General features: G+C 60.1%; 1 protein-coding gene across 8 annotated transcripts in view; it reads left to right on the top strand.

The window, feature by feature from the left end:
• RGS3 (regulator of G protein signaling 3) overlaps nt 1-16,697 on the top strand; it is a 71,077-nt gene extending 54,380 nt beyond the window's left edge. For 6 of the 8 annotated variants that reach the window (XM_032130816.1, XM_032130817.1, XM_032130818.1 and 3 more), the window contains 6 exons: nt 5,805-6,455; nt 9,745-9,818; nt 13,592-13,693; nt 14,498-14,559; nt 15,176-15,342; nt 15,433-16,697. In XM_032130816.1, coding sequence (XP_031986707.1) covers nt 5,805-6,455; nt 9,745-9,818; nt 13,592-13,693; nt 14,498-14,559; nt 15,176-15,342; nt 15,433-15,618 — 1,242 coding nt within the window. In that variant the 3' untranslated portion in view covers nt 15,619-16,697. Of the gene's footprint in view, nt 1-5,804; nt 6,456-9,744; nt 9,819-10,111; nt 11,001-11,047; nt 13,489-13,591; nt 13,694-14,497; nt 14,560-15,175; nt 15,343-15,432 lie in introns of those variants that run through there. The other 2 variants (XM_032130823.1, XM_032130822.1) reach the window with 2 other exon arrangements.
• Nucleotides 16,698-22,019: the final 5,322 nt, after the last annotated feature.

Here is a 22,019-nt window from a genome sequence, read left to right on the forward strand (position 1 = left end):
CGCTGCGCCAGCAGCAGCCGAGCGCCGCCGCGGGCACATGGCGGGGCCGGGGCTGCCGGGGGAGATGTCGCTCGCTCGGCCCGGGGGATGCAGCTGAGAGCCCGCATTTGGTAGGTTTTACTCGCAAAGATTGCGGCCTGAAGGCCGGACCCTTCGCTGGGCAGGATCCGGCTCCGGCTGAGGCAGAGGCACCGGGCGTCAGGGGCGCTGATGTCCTTGGGGATCCGAGGCACTCGCTCCGCTCCCGGCCCTGCTCTCTCCTGGAGGACCTGTGGCTCCTGCACAGCTCATTTGGCACCAGGCTGGGCTTGAGGGTTGGTGAGGAGCACCCGGGAGGAGCGCAGGGGCATTTGTAGCGGCGGGGACGTTTCGAGGTTGCCTCTCAAATTTGGGCTGTGCACGGCTGTGCCGTCGGCACCAGCTGGCTCCTGCTGTGGGACCAGCATTGCAATGTGCCCACAGTGTGGGTTTTCTGCTCCAGGGCTTTTGCAGCCTTTTGGATACCCTTCCTGGACTGGCACGGGGGAACAACCAGCAGGTTCAGCCTGGAACTGCAGCCGTGACACGCTCGGAGCCTCGCTGGGGATGGAGGGCACCGGGCAGGGGACGGGTTGGGGTCCGGAGCTGGGAATGCCGGGGCAGCTGCGGGTCGGGGCTGGCGGCCCGGAGCTGCGGCGGTGACGGCGTGGCAAGGGTTGGTCTCGGGTTGGTGGCCGCACCTTTAGCAGGTGGTGACACCGAGGTGCGGGGTGCAAGCTGAGCCCGCAGCCGGGCTCCTCTCCCCGGGCACGGGCCGGGCTGCTGCCCTCGGAGAAGCGTCGGCTCCTTCCCGCTGAGTTTCGGGAGCGGAGCGGCCCCGGGAGCGGCGCAGGGCTGGGGCTGGGCAGAGCCCCGTGGGCAGCGACCCGCTGGGAATGCAGGGATGGGGAGCGGGATTTGTGCGGGGACCACGGGATCGCTTCCTCCCTCGTGAGGGCTTCTCCCGCCAGCGCTCTGAGGCAGCCCACGGCCAGGTTTTTGGGGTGGTACAAACATTTCCCCCCGCAGCGTCCCATCTGTGCTTCCACCCTCAGCGCCCTGCCCCAGGCACTGCTGGCCCTGCTGTTCGGGCTGATACACCCGCGCTGCTTTTGCTGTTACACTAATTGCTCGGGATCAATTATTCATTGTGCAGTAATGAAGCAGGGAAAGGGTAGAAAACCCGGCTGTGCAGCCAGCCCCGGGCCCTGGCCGGCCCCGCAGAGGGTGAGGAGCAGAGCTCGGGGAGTGCTCCTTGTGAGCACTTTCACAATGACTCCCATGAAGATTTTCTCAGGTTTTGGTAGTTCTGCTTTGCACTCCTGGCTTTGCTTTCTTCCCCTCATCCATGCTGTGCATTAGATGCTGTTCCCTGGAGCTGTGAGCTTCCTTGGTTCTTTGTTGTCACTTTTTAAATCCTGAGGTGCTCATCACCAGCAGCATTTCAGAGTCATGAAACTGATCTGGTGCATCTGGGCACAGTTTGTCCCATGCTAAGAACCGGAATTGTAAAATATTTTCCTTCTGCTTTAGGAAAAACCTACTTTGGAAAGGTTGATGGGGCCCTGGATGATGTAGGTGCTCTTCTCCCTGCAACCCCTCTGCTGTGGGGTGGGATGTTGCCTCCAGCACAGGGAACCCACTGCTGTCTGCATCTCTCCCAAAATAACCCTGGAGAGAGAGTTGGTCTCATTCCCATGGAGTTAAATGCTTTTGGGGACAGGCGAGGCACCTTGGAGCAAAGGCCCTTTGAAGGGCAGCAGGAGCCAGAGAGGTTCTCCCATGGGACACACAGAGCATGGCGCTGCCATGGTCTGGGACAGCCACAAGATCAGCTCTTCCTGCAGCATCCCAGGACATTCATTTGCTCCTCCTGGGTGAGAGCACAGCTGCAGCAGCACATCCCTTGCTCTCCTGCTCACATCCATGTCCAACAGGCTTGCAGGGACTTCCCTGCTTTTCCCAATCCCTGAGTTTGGCTGAGGAGGTACCTGGGTGCAGGGCAGCTCTCTGAGCTGTGTTTTGCCTCCTCTTCCTCAGCATCACCACAAAAGAAAGACAGAACTTGAGCATCCCCATCAGGAGCCAGGGGAGACTCAATTACATGTTCCCATGGCCAGGCATTCCTTGAGCCACGGTGGCTCCATGACTGAGAAGAGCAGAGGCTTTGAAATGAGAAGCTGAGAGCCTCAAAACAATCCCTGACCTCCCTGAGCTGGGGATTTCAGGGAATGCCACTCCTGGCAGTGGGAGGGCTGGCAGCACCAGGGCAAGGGCAGGGCAGGCTGCAGCTCCCAGCTGTGCTGTCTCCATGGCTGGGGTTTTCCCAGCTGGAAGTCCTAGCTGTGGGCCACCAGCAAGGCCATATTATTTAAAGAAATGCTGGAGAAGTCGATGTTGTGCTGACGGTTGCTGGAATTTTCTCTGCTGGTCAACTGGAACAGTCCTGGTTGTGAGAGCAACTGGGAAAAAGCTGCTCGAGGTACAGACCAAGGAGCAGAGGGTTTGGAGTACTTCTGCCATGCCTTGGTTTCAATAAAACTTAAAAAACCTTGAAAAAAACCTTTATTTTTTGGGTCAGGGAGTGATCCTTGAAGGCACAGAGAACCCAGGAAGTGGGTAATAGGTGCAAGGTTTGAGGATGTTGGAGCAGGCAGGGCAGTGTTGGCTTTTTTTGGAGTGTGTTGACACTTGTTGAATGAGGAGATAATTCTTAGGAACTCTCTTGCTGTTGCTCTGGTCTCAGACCCATCCTCCTCCTTCCGTAAAATGACCCCAGAGAGCCATCCTGGGGTTTGGAGGCAGTTCTTGCTTCTGCTTTCTCTTCCCCTTCTCAGGAAATGCTACTTTGACCTCTCAGTCTGAGAGAGACTGAAACAGTGAAGTGTGAGATCCTCCAGGGAGGATGGAATAAAACTCCACAGTCCCTTGACCTGTCCGGATCCAGACAGGGAAACCCAGACGCTGGGAATGGGAAGAGCAACTTGTGGAGTGCAGGGAAAGATGCAGATGGTGACAAAAGGGAAAGCTGCACATGGAGAACAGGGACACCCAGATGTTGAGAGCAGTGAGAGCAAGGCATTGAGAATGGAGAGATCCAGATGTTGGCTGCTGGCTCCTGAGCGGCTGCTGCAGTGAGAGCATGGAATGTGTTGGGTGCATCTGTGAGGTGGAAGGACAGCACCTCCCTGCTCAGACAGCCTCAGCACTGCCTCCACTGCTGCCTGGAGGGACAGGACACAGGGAATGGCTTCCCACTGCCAGAGGACAGGGCTGGATGGGATATTGGGAAGGAATTGTTCCCTGGGAGGGTGGGCAGGCCCTGGCACAGGGTGCCCAGAGCAGCTGGGGCTGCCCCTGGATCCCTGGCAGTGTCCAGGGCCAGGCTGGACACTGGGGCTTGGAGCAGCCTGGGACAGTGGAAGGTGTCCCTGTCCATGGCAGGGGGTGGGACTGGATGAGCTTTAAGGTCCCGTCCACCCCTAACCATCCTGTGAGTCTGTGAAACCTGGTCCCATCCCCATCCTTGAGGTCCCAAGTCAGTCAGCTTTGGGCAGCAAGGTGGCCTTGGCTTCGTGCTGATGAAGTCCCTGGTGCCTCCAGCCAGGATCAGGTCTGGCAGTGATGGCATTGCTGCCTCTCCTGCCCTGTCTCTCCCCACCCCAGGTGATGTTGAGCAGAGCTCAGCCCTGTGCAGACAGGATTTCACAGCCCTGGTGATGCTCTCAGCCCGAGATGGAACCAACCCTTGCTCGTGGTGAGGCTGCTGCTCATCCCCTCCATGCCAGAGAAGAGCAGCAGAGGCTCTGATTGAATTAGTGCAAGGATTTAATTTAATCCCCGAACGTCTCTCATTTTAAAGGAGCCTGTTCATTTCCCTCTAGGACCTTATCTGATGCAGGCACCCAGCAATGTGAGCAGAAGGACTGGGCAGATCGGCAGCGTTGGGGGGAGGGCTTTGTGGGGAGTGACTCGAGGGCTTTGTGGGTTTTTCCTCTAATTATTTCATGAGATAATGATGACAGTGATTGCAAATAAAACATCAGCAGCATCACTGAGGCACACGCTGGTGCCAATGGCAGCCTGGCCTGGCAAGGCTGGGAGCATTCCCTTCTTACAAGGAATGACAGTGAGGGGAGTGAAACAGCCCCAAGGATGGGGTGAAAGGATCATCTGCTTTGTGCCTGACACCAAATCCAGTTGTTTCATGGATGGGGCGATGTCGTGAAGGGGCCAAGGACATGGTGGTCTCTGAATTTTAGTCTTCAGACTCACTGGGGGAGTTCAGGTGATGCTGAGTTGCAGCTGGGGTGAGTCAGGCTGGGTGTCTCTGTGCTACAGGTGTCACAGGGGCCCTTTGGGTGGGATAAAACAGGACAAGGCACAGCTGGACACATGTGGGCTCCTGCCCAGCTGGCTGTGGCGCCTTCCTGGAAACCTGCCTGGCTCTTTGCCCCTGAGCTCAGGCAGCTACTGCTGGGCAGTGTCAGTGCTGTCCCCTCTGTGCACATGGGACTCACACACCCCCAGGTGTTTCCTGGCGGTGACAGCAGCTTCTGCAGCCCAACATCTGCTCACAGCTGCCCGGGGAGGTGCAGGGGTGGTTGTCACCTCCGTGCCCTCCAGCAGCAGGGTGGCTGTCCCAGGGGATGCTGTCCCAGGCTGGGGCCTCCAGGGGGACACAGCCTCTGTCCACTCCATGGGTGCCCCTTCCCGATGGGATGTGAGGCTGGATGGGTTCATTCCTGGGGCTGCTGCCCTTTTTGAAGCTGAAGTCAACTTAATTTATACAGAGGGGGTGTCTTTGTTAACTCCGGCTTTCTGGTTGCCGCTGGGTTTGTGCAAATGCTTGGATCTCAGCTGGGGACACAGTGACTTTTCTGGGTGACTTGTTAGCTGGGGGTGGTCCTGTGGAACAGCCCCGGCCCAGGATGTGCGTAGGAGGGAATTACTTCCTAAAGGGAGGATTTTTCTCTCCTTTGGTCTTTTTTCCCTGCTGGGCTGGTTTTGCCCCTTTGGCTTATACAGAAAAATCACACAGGACCTTATGCTGGCAGGGGAGGGCTCAACCCCTGCTCACAAAAACAGTCTTGGAAGTTTTTCGCTTGGGCTTTTCCCTTTGAAAGGACAGAGCTTGTTCAGGCCTTCTCCAGCTGCAAAGAAACCTGGAAAAACCAGCCCCAAGGACTAAAAACCCAACAGGAGCTGGCAGGAATGGCTGTGGTTTTGTAGGGCTTACCCAGAGCCACGGGCTGAGCTGGGACAATCCAGGGATGGGCTGAGCCCAGCGCTTCCCTTCGGCATTTGATAACGTGGTGCAGGAGGGGCCAGAGCTGCTGGACGAGCTGCTGGATTTCTCTGCAGCCCTTGGGGAAGATCCTTGCAGGGCAGCAGCTCCCAGGAGCCATTGGGGTGAGGATGCTGTTACGGCTCTGCCGCTGCGCCTGGAGCCGAGCTGGCACCCTGGGGACCCTCAAAACCCACCGGTGCTGCCGGGTGCTGGAGGGGGGAGCTGAGCACCACCATTGCACTCCTGCCAGCTGGGGGAAGCTGGTGTTCCAGGGCTCAGGAGCAGGGCTGGGTGCTGACAGAGCAATGGGTGACTTGGCACCACCTGGGGACACGGGGACGATGCCATCCTGCCCCACTAGAGCACTGCTAGGGTGGTACAAATCGGTGCCAGCCTTGTAGGTGGGGTATTAGGAGGGGAAAGGCTCCTCAGGAAGGAGGCCAGAGAGATTTGGGGTGCTTCTGCTTTCATCCCTCTTTACCTTCCCCTCTGGCAGATGCTGGAGACGGACGCCGAGAAGCCGGGGCAGATGCACTCGGAGGATGGGAAGGCAGCAGCAGTGGGTGATGCCCCTCTGGTTGCCAAGGCAGCGGCTCCGGCCGAGCCCTGGGACGCTCTGGGAGCCACCCAGGCTCCTCTCCTGGCGGAAAAGCAGCCGGTGGCCACCGCAAAGGGAGAGGAGCAGCCCAGCTCCCTGCCAGCCTTTGTCATCCCCGAGCTGCGCCTCGACAGCACCTTCAGCCAGGACCCGGTGGGCCCGGTGGGCAGCACCACGGACGGCGAGGACGAGGAGGAGGACGAGGAGGAAGACGAGGATGAGGAGGACGAGGAGGAGGAGGACAGCGACGAGCAGTACCTGGACAGGAACGAGCTGAAGCGCAGCAGCATGATCGAGACGTCGGGCGGGCAGCCCGGCTACACCCTGAGCGTGCAGGGCTCGCTGCGGCGCCGCACCCACAGCGAGGGCAGCCTCCTGCAGGAGGCCAAGGGCCACTGCTTCACCTCCGACACCACCCTCAACTGCTCCGACAGCCAGGGCCCCGCCGCACACTGGGCACTGCCCTCCCCCAGGACCCTCAAGAAAGAGCTCGTCAAAAACGGCGGCTCCATCCACCAGCTCACGCTGCTCTTCTCGGGCCACAGGAAGGTACGTGAGCCACGGCCGGCCGTGGTGGTGGGAGAGCTCCTGGGGTGGAGGTGTCCTGGCACGTGGTCCCTGTCTCCATGACCATGGCCAAGCTGCCTTCTGAGCGGTCAGGAAGGTCCCTGGTCTGGCAGCAGCTGCGGGAGCACCCGGGGCATGTCACCCAGAGCAGCGCTGGGGCCGTGGGTGGCCATTCCCACTGCTGCACCCAGATCCTGCAGGTCCCATGGCCTGGGCAGCCGCTGTCTGCTGGGACTGGTGGTGGCAGAGGTGCACCTGGGGGTCTGTGCTTGCAAGGGGCTGCTCACAGCAGCAGTGGGGAGAATCCCTGGTCACAGAGTCCCCAGTGTGCAGGGGATGCCAGCAGCAGTGTGACCCTCTGCCCCCACCAGCCTCCTGCAGGGCTTCGGCCCCTCTGGGGGTCCATCTCATGCAAAAGCTGTGGTCAGCAGCGAGGTGTGACCCCACCACGCAGGAGGAGCAGTGGAGGCTGTGCTGAGGGAGCTCTGCATGGGACTGACCTGTGCAAGCCCAGGGGCCTGGGGGGCTCCCTGAGCCCCCGGAGCAGAGCTGGCCCTGGCTGCGCTGTTGTAGGAAACGAGGTGCCAGTGCAGAGATCATTCATGGGAAGTGCTGCTGTTCCTGTTCTCCCCGGGTGACACTGGCAGGGTGCTGAGAGTGGCCTCTGGTCCCACACCCTGCCCTGCCCCCTGAGCCCCCACCAGCTCCATCCCTGCCTTGCCTCTGGGTGCTTCTTGGGGCTCTGGGTGCTGCTTGAAAAGCCACCCTGATGCTGTTTCCTGGAGCACTTTTTGGGCTCAGAGTCCCTGCCCAGCTGGTGAGAGCTCCTCCTGGGGTTACAGGTGCTGGGATGGGGCTGCTGTCCAAAAGGTGATCCAAACTCTCTTGGAGACTGATGCCAACAGTTGTGTGCAGGAGAAGAAGGGGGGTTCAGACCCGCCCTATCCCCGACAAAGAAAAGCCATCCTTGTGTCAGGGGCACGGCCGCTGCCTGCCGCACGTGCGAGGGAGGTGGTGACACTGTCAGTGTCCTGGTAGAGCTGCTGTGAGCAGTGCCCTGAAGGAGGGCTCACAGTGCCGCTGTGTGTGCAGCCCTGAGCCTGCAGCCCTGCAGCCCTGCAACCCTGCACCTGCACCTGCAACCATGCAACACTGCAGCCCTGCAGCCCAGAGCCTGCAAACCCTGCAACCCTGCAACCCTGCAACCCTGCATCCATGCAGCCCTGAGCCTGCAACCGTGCAACCCTGCAGCCCCACAGCCCCGCAGCCCTGCAGCCCTGAGCCTGCAGCCCTGCAACCCAGCAGCCCCGCAGCCCTGCAGCCCTGAGCCTGCAGCCCTGCAACCCTGCAGCCCCACAGCCCCGCAGCCCTGCAGCCCTGAGCCTGCAGCCCTGCAGCTCCGCAGCCCTGCGGCGCTGTCCGAGCCGGGGCACCTGGGTCGTGCCCCACCCTGCTCCGGGGAGCCTCCAGCTGCGCTCCCTGCTCTCGCCTGGGTGGATGCTCTCCGCAGAGGTGAACGGAGCTCCTCCTGCGTTAAACTGCTCTGGTGCACATTAGACTGGGATTTTTGGGGCGGGGATCGGGCAGCCTGTGCCGGCGAGGAGGGCAGTGTGGTGGCTGCACCTCCTGCGGCTCCCACTTCCAAGCCTGCAGCAGCTCTGGCTGCCTGGAGCCTAAATCCCTGGCCCTGTGTCCTCCTGGGCACCCCTGCCTGTTCCTACTGCCCTGTTCCCACTGCCTGCTCACACCACCCCGTTCCCACTGCCCCTTTCCCATTGCCCTGCTCCCACTGCCCCATTCCCACTCCACTCCCACTGCCCTGCTCCCCTTGCTCTGCCTCTCCAGCTGCCTGTGGAGGGTCTGCAGCAGTCAGGGAAGCCGGACACGGGGCTGAGCCACTGTGGGATTGGGCTACTGCCACCCCCTGCCTACACTTTGGAGGCACTTTTATTGGTCTGTGTCTTTGAATAATTCAATGAAACCTCCGAGGTTTTTAGAGCAGGACACTGATGCACAATTCCCATACGGAATTCCCCCACCAAGCTGTCAAGCACTGGCAATGCCTGCACCCGGCGGCCTCGGCTGCAGGGCCATCACATCCATCAAGGTTCTCGGTTATTTTCCCAGCTGGGAGTGTTCCAGAGGGGCTCATTGCAGAGCCCTGTTTAACACCATCGTGCCCGGTGTGCCTCCCGCTCCCCTCCTTCCCGCACAGCCGCTCGTTTTATTGGGCATTGTGGCGAGCGCTGGGACTCCTCAGGAGAGCTTTGCTGCTGCCTTTTGTCCCCGAGCACGGAGCCTCTCCGGACAATGGCAGGAAGCCCCGGCCAGCCCGTCTGCCGGGGCCGGAGCGGCCCGGGGAAGGTGCTCGGCGAGGGCCGCATTGTTCGGGGCCGATAAACTCCGGAAACCCGGGCGCAGAATGGAAGGAAGTGTCCGAAACCTCGGGCCCGGGGCTGCGGGGCTGAGCACAGGGTTCCCACGGCCCGGCCGCGGAGTGATGATCCTGGAAAGCGCCTGGCAGCCCCGGGAGCACGGGGATGAGGCGGCGGGGGTCGGGTGGATGCAGGGCTGGCTGTGAGCGTCTGCAGCGGTCAGGAATGGATGGAATGCTAAAGCCCCCGAGCTATGGTGATCCCGAGGGTGTCCCCGCCCGGTGCCAGGCTTTGTGGCTCAGAGGCTGTGCTGGCGCTGCCCTGAATTCATGGCACATCCCAGGTCCCCTTGGTTTGTCCAGGCTGCCCTGGAGCAGTGCTCAGAGAGCAGACTTGTAAACTGCAACGATAGGATTCAATTATGGGCGAACTGTTCTGATTTCTCCTGCCTGGGGACTGCTGGGAACTCCTGACTGATTTTGGATGCCCAGCCTCGTTCTGGGAGGCTCTTTGGGTAGTGGCAGGATCCCTGTGCTCACTCAGGAGCTAAGTAGGAGCATCAGGAGTGGGGATGGGAACGCCCTCCCTGTAGGAGGTACCACTCCTTGAACCTGGAGGGCACCTGGGCCGCCAGCTGTGGGGTCACCTTGGATGCTCCAGGAATGCCACGGGCTGAAGGAGGCAGAGGATGAGTGAGGGGAGGGAGGTTCCTGCGTCAGGAGCTTGTCTCGTGTCATTGCCATCACGAGGAAGGAGCCCTGGGGGTGCTGTGGGTTTGGTCTATGTGGCTGTGGGCACCATGGGGATGCTGGCCCTGCTGGTTGGTGACACGAAGTGACACTGTGGGCACGTCCTGGTGTGATGACACAGTCGCTGTTTCTCTGTTCCCCCCCCAGCTGAGTGGAGCAGACCCTGAGTGCAGCTGTGACGAAGGGGACGAGACCTCCCGCAAGAAACGGAGCAGGAGCCTGTAAGTGTCACATTGGGGGTGGCATCAGGGTGTGCCAGGGCTGTTTGTGGGGTCAGACACCTCGGCTGAGCCCCGCTGGTACCAGGAGCCCTCAGGATCCCCGTCTTTTCCCCTGACTTTTTCCAGCAGCAAAGCCATGAACCAGAGTCTCACTTCAGATGGAATTGTGTCCAGGGAGGGTGGTGGGGTGTGCTGTGGGCACTGCCCAGCCCAGCTGGGAGCACCCCCTTCCACCGCGCCCTGACAGGGGGAAGACACCAGCTCTTGGGAAAAACAGCTTGCCCGGGTTCAGGGAGAGGACATGGAAGCGGTGAAATCTGAGCTGGGGGCCTCCTTCCCGCTGGCCCCATGCCGGGAGGAGGAATGGGGAGGTGGAATGGGGAGGTTTCCCACCGCGGGTCAGGCTCAGCCCTCGCGGCACATCCGCGGCAGCGCGGTGGGAGCAGGGACCGCAGGGACCCCGAGGGACACCGCAGCCCCTCTGCTGCTCCCGGTAAGGCTTTGGGGTGCCAAAAAGTGGGTGCAAGCAAGGACAAGGCTGCCGTGGCCTTTGCTCTCCTCAAACACAGCTGCAGCTGAGGCGGGGCAGGCGCACGAGTGGGGATGTTCGGGAGCGAACTCCTCTGGAACGCGGATCCGGCCGGGTGCCAGGGCCACGGCGGTGCCCGTGGCTGCGTGTCCTGTGCCCCGGGCCACGTGTGGCGGGCAGGTGGAGGAGCCACACGTGGTTCGAGCGGCTCAGGGTGCGAGGGGGCTGCGCACGCAGCTGCCCGGCCTCGCCGGCCGTGCCAGCGAGCGGCACTGTCGGCCCGCGCTGCCTCATCGCTGCCGCCTATTTTTAGCTCTTTTTATTATTTTCCCCCCCAGCACTGGAAATGAAAGCGAAGCCCTTGCAGCAGGGACGTCCCCCCGGCCGCGTGGCAGAGCCGGGGGACGGGGCTGGCGGGGGAGGCTCGGCCCCCCCGGCGCGGAGCGGGTTCTGCGCTCACCTTGAGCCTGCGGGGGATGCTCCGGGGAGCTCTTGGCACCGCATTGGCTGCGCGGCGCGGTCCCGGCCGGCTCCGGGGGTATTTATGGTGCGGGGGCCGCGGGTCGGCGCTGGCTCCTTGCCTGGCGCCGGCACACGCTGCCGGCCCCGATGTACCACGCCATGGTGGACTTTTCGGAAAAATACCTGGAAAGGTAGGACAGCCAGCATCCTGCCAGGAACGGGGATGTGCTGCAGGGGATGGTTTGGAAGCAGCCCGGGGTGATGGTGCTGGGCCTCGTGGTCATTCTGGGGTGCCGGGGAAAATCACTTTATAGAGGCAACTCCAGAGTGAAACCAGCAATTTTTTATGGAATTATTTTTGCTGTGGCATTTATTGTGCACTGTGGCTGCAGCTGGGGGCTGCCACAGCCTGGGTTGGTGCCACTTGCTCTTTCTTTGCAAGGGTGTGCAAGAGGAGCAGCACGTGGAAGTTGGGGAACTTCCTTAGGAGGTGCTTGCCTGGTGTGTTCCAGCTGGAAAATCCACTCAGCAGCCGCCATCACCTGCCTGGTGTGGGCCAGCTGGCCTTGTGCCGAGGGTTGTGCTGTGGAGGTGACCCACGTGTGTCACACAAGGGGTGTTCAGTGCTCTGCCAGCCCCGCCGACTGGTGCCCCGCTAAACTGGGAACGCTGCTGGAATTGTTGTTCGAGGCTGTATGGGGTGGCTTGTCCTGTGTGCTGGCGGGTCCCCGGCTGCCGGTGGCGCTGGCAGCGCATTGATGGGAGGCAGATGGTGTTTGGAGCGTGAGGCTCCGTGTTTGGATCTGCTTTTCCCACGTTAGCGGGTGCTGGCAGCTGGCAGCAGCGGGACGTGTGTCCTGCTGGGAGCACAGCCCAGGGTGTGAAGGCAGTGAAACTGTCCCTGCCCGTGAGGGTACGGATGGCACCTGGGACTGGGGGGAGCGATTGCCCTCTACAGTCATTCTGTGGCTCCTTGGTCTGAGCCCTGGTGTTGTTGCAGGTCTTTTTTTTCCCCCTCTGGTGGCTGTTTTTTACTCTCCTGGGACTGGAGAGAGCTGTGGATCTGGAGAACATCACCTGGGGGTGGGGTGGTGCATCCATGCTCTGAATCCCTCCTGTCCCCCTTGTGTCCCTCGCCAGGCTGGGCATGGCTTGGTCAGGCAGAGGTGGCTCCCCTGAGCATCCCCGTTTAGACCTGTGTGACCCCTGGGAGGTCCTGTAACATTAAATTTGCAGAGTCAGAAAGAGCAAGAAGTGAAAACTGAAGCCACTTGCCCAATGAGATGTTGTCAGGTAAGGAGCTTCAGATTTAGAGGGCAGAGTCCACATGTGTTGTGTAAAGGCTCTTAAGTTTTGATAAATACATTATATCCATAGGCAGTGAAATACTGTCTGTGTGCACTTAGCGGCGAGATCGAGGAGAGGTATGTTAAATGGAAGAAATTAAAAACACAGATGCAAGCTGTAATTCTTTCCATTATAAACGTCCCGGCCACATGTAATTAAGATAGCGTTATACTCGCTTTTTAATGAGTGTCAAATCACTGCCATTGGGAGCAGATTGCCAGAGAAGGGAGTGAGAAGCAAGGCCCAAGCGCTAGAACTTGTCATGGCTGCATTTTGTGGGGTTTTTGGGAGGTGTTCGGTACCGGCCCCATCCCGGTGCCCCCGGGTGTCCCCGTCCCCGCTGTGTGCGGCTGCAGTGACCGCGCTGTGCCACGCGGGGGCAGCACCGCCCGCGCGTCCCGTCCCTGCCCGTGCCCGGGGCTGCTCCGGGGGGGCTCCGGCGCCTTTTCCCACGGAGCTTCCCAAAAATCTGTCCCGCTTCGTGTTGCTGGCAGCTCCCGGGGGCAACCGCGAGCCCCGTGCCCGCGTGTCCGTCAGTCTGTCTGTGCAGGGATGCTGCAGCGGGTAGACCCGTGCTGGGGTGACAGAGTGGGGTGTCTTTGCCTCAGTGCCCCGCGCTGCCAGTCCCGGCCACCCCCTTATGGAAATGTCCCCACGGCCATGCCCGACACGGGCTGGCACCGCAGGCGTGTGAACAGCCGTGGGGAATGTGTGGGTGCACCCACATGGGGGGGACACAGGGCAGCGGGGGGACACAGGGCAGCGAGGGGACACCGGGCAGCGCCGCCGTCCCCGCTCCGCTCCTCAGCCCGCTCCGCCCCGCCGCCGGCCCCGCTGCCTTCCCGGGATGCCTGCGCTCTATAAATAGCCCTCGTAAATCCTCGCCGTGATTATTTTTCCCCCGCCGTCTCTTGAAAGGCCCCACTATCCGCCTCGGCGCTGATTTTTCCACCTTTCCTCAAGTTTCCCCAGCAACGGCAGAGCCGTCCCAAACAGCGGCGGGGCTGACACAGCTTTTACTCACTCGCACGCTCCGCGGCCGCCCCACGCCGCATTTAAAGCTCTCGGGGCTGAACCCTCCCACTTCCCGTTCCGCGCTGGCCGGGGCGGGCAGGAGCGCGGCTCGGGGCGGGCGGCAGAGCGCCCGAGCGTCCCGGCAGCACGGGCTGTCCCCGCCGCACGGGCTGTCCCCGCCGCACGGGCTGTCCCCGCAGCCATGCCCTTCTTCCGCGACCTGTCCAAGCCGCCGCCGCTGGAGTTCCACGCGGAGATGCTGCTGGCGGTGCAGAGGCCGCACACAGGCAGCCTGCAGCGCCGGCACACCATGAAGGAGTAGGTGCTGGGCGCGGGGGGACGCGGCTGCCGGGGGGTCCCCGCGGGGCTGGCGGTCCCCACGTCCCCTCGCCCGCCCGCTCACACTCGCTCTTCTCTCTAGAGCCAAGGACATGAAGAACCGGCTGGGGATTTTTCGGCGGCGGAACGAGTCGCCCGGGGCCAACCCCTCCGGCAAGCTGGACAAAGTGCTCAAATCTCTCAAGTAGGTGCTGCGAGTGGGTGGCGTGGGCATGGGGACCATGGGGGCTTGGGGACAAGCTGTAGTCTGGAGCTCCTCACCCCGTTCAACGCGTTCACCCCGTTTGGGGAAGCTGTGGACAAAGTTTTTGTATCTGGAGGAGCATTTAAAATATTTTTTGGCTGAAAATCTCCTGCTGGAGAGTGAGAGGTCCTGCCTGGGCAGTGGCACAGCAGCAGCTTGGGCTGGAAACTTACCTGACGGCAGCGTTCTCCCAGTGCCTGTCTGTGGAACTTTAACTGGCCAGAGGATGGTTTGAAAAACCACTTTGCTCTGGAGATGCTCCAGCAGCTGGAGACGAGCCCTCCCTGCTCTTGCTCCTGGCAGCTCCTCCGGCTGCTTGAACCGGACACCTGAAATCCCACTTCCCGCAGCTCCGCATCACCCGGAGCTTCTCCAGTTCTTGCTCAGACACCCGAAGTGCTACAGCTGCCTGCACAGACCTCCTGGGGTCGGATTTTCTTCCTGCCAGCCTGAAGGCAGCGGTTTCCTTCCGGCAGAGCTGCTGTGGTGCTGCCTGGTGCAGAGCCTGGCTCTGCCTTCAGCTGCTCTGCCAGTGCCAGTGCCAAGGTGGGAGCCAGGGCCAGCCCCACCGAGCACACAGCGTGGCTTTATCCCCTGGAAACATTTAGCAGGAGGCCGATTTGGGAGCTGGGAGCAGCCGTGCTGGGCTCACAGCCTGGCTTTTAATCCACTGGAAATGTTTAGCAGGCAGCAAAAGCAGCTTTTGCTTCTGAGCTTTGCCAACGTGCCGTCCTTTTTCCACAGGCCCACTCCCGAGGAAGCGCTCAAGTGGGGGGACTCCCTGGAGAAGCTGCTGCTGCACAAATGTGAGTGTGTGTCCATCCCTTCCACTTGTGTTTGCTGCCAGGGGAATATCCAGACACGTGCCTGGATAAAGATGGGATTTCCTCTGTTAATCCCTTCTGGTGTTTGGGGTTACACAAAGGGAAGTTAGCGTGGTTCTTGTCTGCACCCCTCCTGCTCCTGCCTGGCCCTGGGGGAACTTGGTGACAGGGGCAGGTTGGGGCTGCAGCCCCCCAGCTTGGGGAGGAGGAGGCAGAGATCTGTGTCTGTGCCCAGTTTGGGGCTGTGCAGAGGGTCCATGGAGAAGGAGCTGCTTTAGAACATCCCAAAGACGGGGGGACAGTCCTTCTCAGGCACCTCATCCTACATCCAGCCCATGGGGATGGCTGCGGGGTGGTGTCCCCACTCCAGCCCAGCCTCCCTTCTGGCTCTCCATGCTGCAGCCAGGCTGGGGATGTGGCTGCAGCTCCTGGCTGGGCTGTGCTGGCCTGGCAATGCCATCGCTGCCCGTTTGCACAGGGGAGGTTTTCGGGCAGTGCAGGGAGGTGGTTTGGGCTGCAGCTTTGCAGAGTTGCTGAGGGTCTTGTGGGGTGTTCCCTGTCGGAGAGCGGGAGTAGAGCCGTGTCCCTGTCCCCACAGACGGGCTCGCTGCCTTCAGGGCCTTCCTGCGCACCGAGTTCAGCGAGGAGAACCTGGAGTTCTGGCTGGCCTGTGAGGAGTTCAAGAAGATCAAATCCCAGTCCAAGATGGTCTCCAAGGCCAAGAAGATCTTCGCTGAGTACATTGCCATCCAGTCCTGCAAGGAGGTGAGGGCTGGCTCCCATGCTGGTGTGCGGCTCCCCGGCACCGTGGCTGCCTGGGGAGCTGCTCACCAGCCCTGGTGTCTCTGCCCACAGGTCAACCTGGACTCCTACACACGGGAACACACCAAGGAGAACCTGCAGAACATCACCCGCAGCTGCTTTGACCTGGCACAGAAGAGGATTTACGGGCTTATGGAGAAAGACTCGTACCCCCGCTTCCTCCGCTCCGACCTGTACTTGGACATAATCAACCAGAAGAAAGGCAGCTCCCCGCTGTAGGCCCAAGGACTGTCTCGGGGCAGGCTGGGAGCTGTGTGTTTACATGGAATTGGGCAGTGGAGGCCTCCCCGGGAGCTGGTGGGAGCTTGCGGCCCTGCTCGTGCCCCCAGGCCATGGACGTGGGGCAGCTGAAGGCACCGAGCTCGGGGCCGAGGGGACCAACAGGCCAAGCAGTCTGGTACTGCTGCACCACCCCGAGCCACCATCGCTGGTACGACGCCGTCGGGGTGGCCCCGGCATGGATTTAGCCAGGAGGGAAGCTCCCACAAGACTACTGTGAAGCACCTGCCCCAGCCACGAGCGTTGCTGGAAGGCGCAGAGTGAGCCCAGCTCGGCGAGCAGGAGGAGGGATTCTCGTGCAGGGCTCTGGCGAGGGGACAGCAGCACCGACACGAACGTGGTCCCGGACCAAAGCCTTGTGAGCTGGAGCAGCCCCAGGACGCTGCTGTGCTTCCCCGTGCCGCGGGGCCTCCCGGCTGCCCCCGAGCAGCTCTGGCAGGAGCCCGGTGCTTCCTCGGCTCGTGGTGGGTCCCCCCGGGAGCGACGAGAGCCGGGTCCTTGCCCTGCGCTGGAGGTGTGCAAAGCACCCCCTCCTGCCCTCACCCCTGGTTTATTTATTGCCCTCCTGTAGCTGGACACGTTGCTGTGTGATAGGAGCCCCCTTGTCCTCCCCGTCCCCAAGTTACAAGTGCAATATTCGTGTGTGTCGCGGCCGAGTTCTCCGGCGGAGCGGATGCCTTTTTCTTTTTCCAGGTGTGTAGATTTTGTAAGGTAGCAGATTTAGTGTGCCAGACCCATTCCCTGGCAGCGGGCCGCCGGGGGAGCGTGGTGTAAATATCAATATATCCATGCCCTGACGACGGAGGGGTTGGTGATGGAGAAAAGCCACTCTGTGCAGCAGCCGCTCTCCTGACTCTGGATAACAATGCTGTGTTTGGGAAGGGGGGTTCCTGCTGGCCCTGGCAGGGCGGGATGCACTGCCTGCCTCCCAGTTTACAGTGCAAAGCATCTCTGCAGCTAGAAAAAAACCTACATTGTCATGGTCATAGGTAAATAAAAGGAGAATATAATTTCTTGTAGATGCCTTTTGTTCGTGCCGTGTTTGTCAGCGCTGGTGGAGCCGCGCGGCCCTCGCCTCACTGAGGAGTGTAAAATCCTATTACTGCGTGGCTAAAGAAGGGAAAATCTGGTTCTGTGAATTTCTGAGCTGTTACTTGCGATGAAGCAGCTGCCACATGCTCCTGAGGCCAGGTCTGGGTGTAGGAGCAGAGTTTTGCCCAAAGCGAGACTGTTCCCAAGGACAGCGGTCGCTGTTCACCACAGCAGGGCACAAACCTCTGACCACGGAAATCCCAAACACACCAGTGACCAACCTCCTGTGGCTCCAGGTCCCTCTGGGGACACACCAAAAGCAGCAACAAAAAGCTATTGCAGGTCCATGCACAGCTTGGCAGGGCTGCTGCTCCCCAGCAAGGGCAGTGCTCGGCTGTGGGATGCGAATGTTTCGTGTTTGGTACCTGAAGTGTCACCTGGTTGTGGTCAGCCTGGTATGGCTCAGGGATGTGATTGTGGTGTCACAGGGCTGTGCTGTGGCTGCCCAGAGGTGCTGCTGGTGATGCCCAGGGATGTGTGGCTGCCCCACCTGAGCACAGCTCCCCCAGCAGGCACCATCTCTCCTGGGGAGCCGCCTGCTTTCCCTCTTCAACAACCAGCAGGTGATGCCGGGTTGGGACACTGAGGCACAGCTGAGGGCTGGAGACAGCAGGGTCGGTGATGTGGCTCTCCTGGAGATGCTGCTGTCACCCCAGGGTCAAGGTCCATGGATGGTGTCCCAGTGGTGACCCAGTCACTGACCTGGAGCTGCTGGGACCCAGTGGGGGCTGCACCCTCCCAGCTGCCTCTCCAGGAGACCCTTCCTCTTTCTCCTGGCATTGCCCAGACCCAGCTGGGAGGGTTTCCCTTCATGTCTGAACTTGACACAGATTTTCTCGCACCTCCCCCCTCTCTCCCTCCATGAGCTCCCCTCACTCTATCCCAAACCATCAATGTTAGGAAACTCACAGCAGGGACCCTTCATTGCCCCCCCACTTTTCCACGTCCTCAGGCTCACTGGGGCACCCAACCGAGGGTCTGGGCTCGGGGGCTCAGTCCCTGCTGTCACCTTCTCCCTGCCCTGAGCACAGCCCCAGCAGCCCTGGTGCATCCCATGGTGCTGGTGATGCCCAGGACCATCCCAACCCTATAACCATGCTGGGTGCTGAGCCTGGAACCTGCCTTCCCTCCAGGAATTATCCCAGCCCAGTGAGCCAGGCAGGCAGGGAGGGCTGGAGCTGCCGTGGGATTTGTGGGGTGGGAATCTGGTGCTCGGCTTTGATCCCTGCAGGGGACAAAGGCACTGTGGGGGTGGAGAAATGGGGACCTGGGGTGACTCCCTGGAAAGCTGGGAATAGCCCTGGGTGAGTGGCAGGAGCTGGGTTATTGCTATAAGAGAATTTATTGCTGGTTCCAGGCTGGCGTCACTCGGCAAACGCCATCCCCACGTGCTCAGAGACACTCGATTCCCTGGAGAGACGGGGCTGGGGGAAAGCTGTAAGTGCCATGTGATGTCCCGTGTTTTCCTGGGATGGGCAGTGCCCCCGCAGCAGGACAGGTCTCACAATGAACTCGGGTCTCATCGTGGACTCTGTGGTGAGAGCGAAGCCACAGCTTTGTCCTCGCCGTGCTGCGGGAGAGGGGCTGTGACAGCTGCTCCGAGGCTTCGTGCTGCAGAGCAAAAGGTGTGAGGAGCTTGGAGCATCTGGGTGGGAGCTGGGTGAGGGAAGTCAGCCCGTGGAGGGGGTTTGTTCTGGGGACATTGGTTGGGATGGAGATCCTGCCCCACTGCCCCGAGGGGACACAGGGAGCTCTTCCAGGACACTGAGCTTACAGAAGGGGAAGAAAAATGTCCTTATTTAGCACAAAATCAGATGTCCAGGACAAAATCCAATCATGCCAAGAGAAGAAATTCCTGACTTCTCGATGCCAATACCCCAAGTCTGTGTGATGGGAATGGGAATTAGGTGTATTCCTAATTTGAGTCACAGCCTCAGCGCAACTGGCACTGCTGGAGGGACGTTCCTGTGGCAGCAGTGCTGGAATCATGGGGGTCACCCCCATGATGGGATGGCTCTGGGGGAGGAGGGGGGACGTCACCTGCAATGAAGCCATCCCTGAAGGGTGACAGCAGGAGCTGCTGCCTGTCCCAGGCTCATCCCAAGGCTCAGGGATGTGGGGAACAGCTGCCTGAGGACATCGCTGGTGCCGCAGCCAAAGGGAATTTCCCAGTGTGGAAACTGGTGCCTTCCAAAATAGGGAGGACCTTATCTCGGCAGATAACAGGGATTTATCTCTGGGCTAAAAATTAGCGGTTGCTGAGTTGCAAATAGTCACAACTCAGCCGTGTTTGTTGTGTGCAAACAGGGCAAAGTCCACCAAGGTGCTCCTGGTTCATCCATGGGGCAAAGCTCACCCAGCTGGAGGCAAAGCTCCCCAGGGAAGGGATTTACATGGGAAAATGGGAATTATCCCCAGACAGAGCCGAAAGGTCCAAAACCTGATGTGATTCCGGGTGTGAAAAAGGTAAAATGTCCTAAGGTCCTGGGTTTAACGTGATGGTTCCCTCACACCCTCAGGGATGAGGAGGTTGGCATGAACCAAAAGCACTTGGAGAAGCTGGAAAATATTTCACCTGTCCCAGGTGATGGCCTTGACCCTTCAGGTGTCCCTCAGCTCAGTATTTCATCAGCTGCCTGATGTGGCAGCCAGGGACAGGTGCTGGAGTCACCTGTGGTCTACAAAAGCAAAGGAAGCTCTGAACGTGGCAGCCACAGGAAAATGCAGCTCAAGCTGCTGAGCGCCTCTGGGATGAAGATTTATTGGGAGAAGGGAATGAGGAGCGTGGTCATCCCAGGTGAGCATCTTGGGCTGCAAGGAGCCTCATTCCAGAGCTGGCTGGAAGCCAGGAGCATAAAGCTTTTCTCTTATTTCTGCAGAAACACATGTTTGCCTTTTTTTACAGGTGTGCCCTGTGCCCCAAGAGGCTCCAGCACTGCCCAGCCTTCACTGGGCTTTTCCAAGGCACCCATCCTGGAGGACAAACTTACCCAAATCAACATCACTTCCTCCTGAGCAAAACCATTCCTCAGACCCCTGATTAGCCAAATACTCTCAGAATAGAAGCCAGGCTGCTTTCCAGCCCCAGACTAAACACAGCTCAGCAGTTTGATACTGAAACCACTGACACAAGAGTTCCCTGCCCGGAGTAAACAGCGGAGCTGCTGTGAGAGTCCCTTCACCCTGCTCAGGGCTACTGAGGCTTATCAGGAGCACGTTGAGCTCTAATTTGGGCGGCTGAGATGTCCAGGAGCTGTCTGGAGCCCCATCACGGGAACACCCAGCTGTCTGCACGGTGGGGATGGAGGTCAGGCTTGGTCTGGGTTTGTTTGGGGACTTTGGCACCCTCTGGGTGTGATAAGGGTGAGAGGGTGCAGGGTGTGTTTGAGGGCTCTTGTTCTTCTGGGTGGTGACCCCGGGGCTCAGAAAAGCTGGCTGGGGTGGGTGAGGGGGTATCCAGCTCACTGTCCTGCCCAGGGTGCCAAGGATGCCCTTCCACAGCATCCTTGGATTGAGGCTGGCAGCACAAGTGCCACCGACACTGCAGGTGGCATTAACGACGTCACCCCTAAACAATCCAAGGGAGCAAACACAGAGAAAGTAAAAGGCTTCTGAGGTAAAGATAAAACCAGACCCAGAGGCTTCTGTCAAGGATACAAACACAGCTTGGCTGGGCCGGTGCCAGGGCAGGAAATGCAGCGGTGGTCAGAGTCCCCTGGGTGCCTCCAGCTCATGGGGGAAGCATTGTTGTGTCCCTCTCATTGCCCATTTTTTGATTCTTCCCTGCATGAGGTCATTTTTACTCAGCCCCTCCAGCTCACACATTCCCCGGGGCTGAGAAGGAAAGCAGATAACACAGAGAGCAGCCAGCCCGAGGCCTGGGGGAGGCTGGAGCAAAGGAGGGCGAGAAATACCTTCCTTTGTGGCTGAGCAGGGCTGGGACACAGGGAGGGGACAAGGGGGACCTGCTCCTCAGGGTGCCCCACTGCCAGCACGGGGCACAGGCAGGGAGGGAGCTGATAACGGGATTCTCACCTTGGAAAAATCTGGGACCTCCCATTTTCCCTGCCTTCATCCCTTGGCAGAGGTGGAGGGAGGTGGGGGAGAGGAAGAAGAGCCAAGCAGGAGCAGGTGGGGGCTGTGGAGGGAGTGTTTGCACAGGAGCCATTTGCAAGTGATTTCTCGTCCCTTCCCGAACTAATGGGACAATTATTTTGGGCCACATGTGTTCCTCATGGAAAGTTCCACCCAGGCCATGCGTCAGCTCCTGGGGGAGCAGCCCTGCTGTCCCTAAGGTCATTTTCTAGACAAAGACAAGCAGGTGGAACTCCTGCTCCTGGGTCTGGGGACAGCTGGGATGGGTCACAGAGCACCAAAGAATCCTCCCAGGGCAGGACGGGCTCACGAGCTGAGAGCTGATCCCCGGAGCCAAACCAGCACTGCTCTGCTCCTGGACGGAGCTCCTGTGCTTGACACGGGCTTTTTGGATGGGTCCATCTGATTTTGTGCCCTGTTCCCTCCAGCCAGCTCAAGAAGGGTGTGGAGAAATCAGAGGGAATCCTGGAGAAGCTGCTGAGGTGGTCATGGATCTGTGAGGGATGGAGAGGGGTGGGCTGTAACAGCACCCACAGCTTTGGGAGGACAGCTGGAAAGGTGATGGAGCCACACTTTTCTCGGTAGCAGAAGGTGACACAATAAGGGACAACAGCCACAGCGTGTGGCAGCTGGCAGACCTTCAGCTGGCACCACAGGACAGATGTTCTCCTGGCAAAGCTGGCACAGCAGAAAAACAGGGCCCAGAGGAGGAGGGGTCTCACTGCTGCGAGTGGCCCAGACTTGACCCCAGCCCCAGCTGACCTGTCCAGGCGCTGGGGACATCCCTGGTCCTTGGGAGGGTTGGGGCAGAGAGCCCAGGGATGCACCCCTGGCACACCGAGCAGCTTCGCAGGTGGACATGGACAATGTCCCCCAGGACAGAGCTGCAGGAAGCCAAAGGCCTCATGTGAAAACAAATCCTGTGGTTTTCTACAAGGTAAAATTTCAATTCCACAGCCTGAGGATGGGCCCATGGTGTTAACGCTGGAGCTGAGGGAGGGCTTCCCTTTGCCCTCTGACCACTCGGAACCTGTTTGGTTCTGGGTAAAAGATGGGAGCTGAGAGACAAATTTTTGCGTGGGTTGGGCTGTGGGATGGCCCCATGGAGCTCAGGGTGATGTCCCTGCTGCCTCCCGCTGCCCTGTCCCCTATCA

The sequence above is a fragment of the Corvus moneduloides genome, chromosome 21, assembly GCF_009650955.1.
Source record: "Corvus moneduloides isolate bCorMon1 chromosome 21, bCorMon1.pri, whole genome shotgun sequence".
Classification (NCBI taxonomy): domain Eukaryota; kingdom Metazoa; phylum Chordata; class Aves; order Passeriformes; family Corvidae; genus Corvus; species Corvus moneduloides.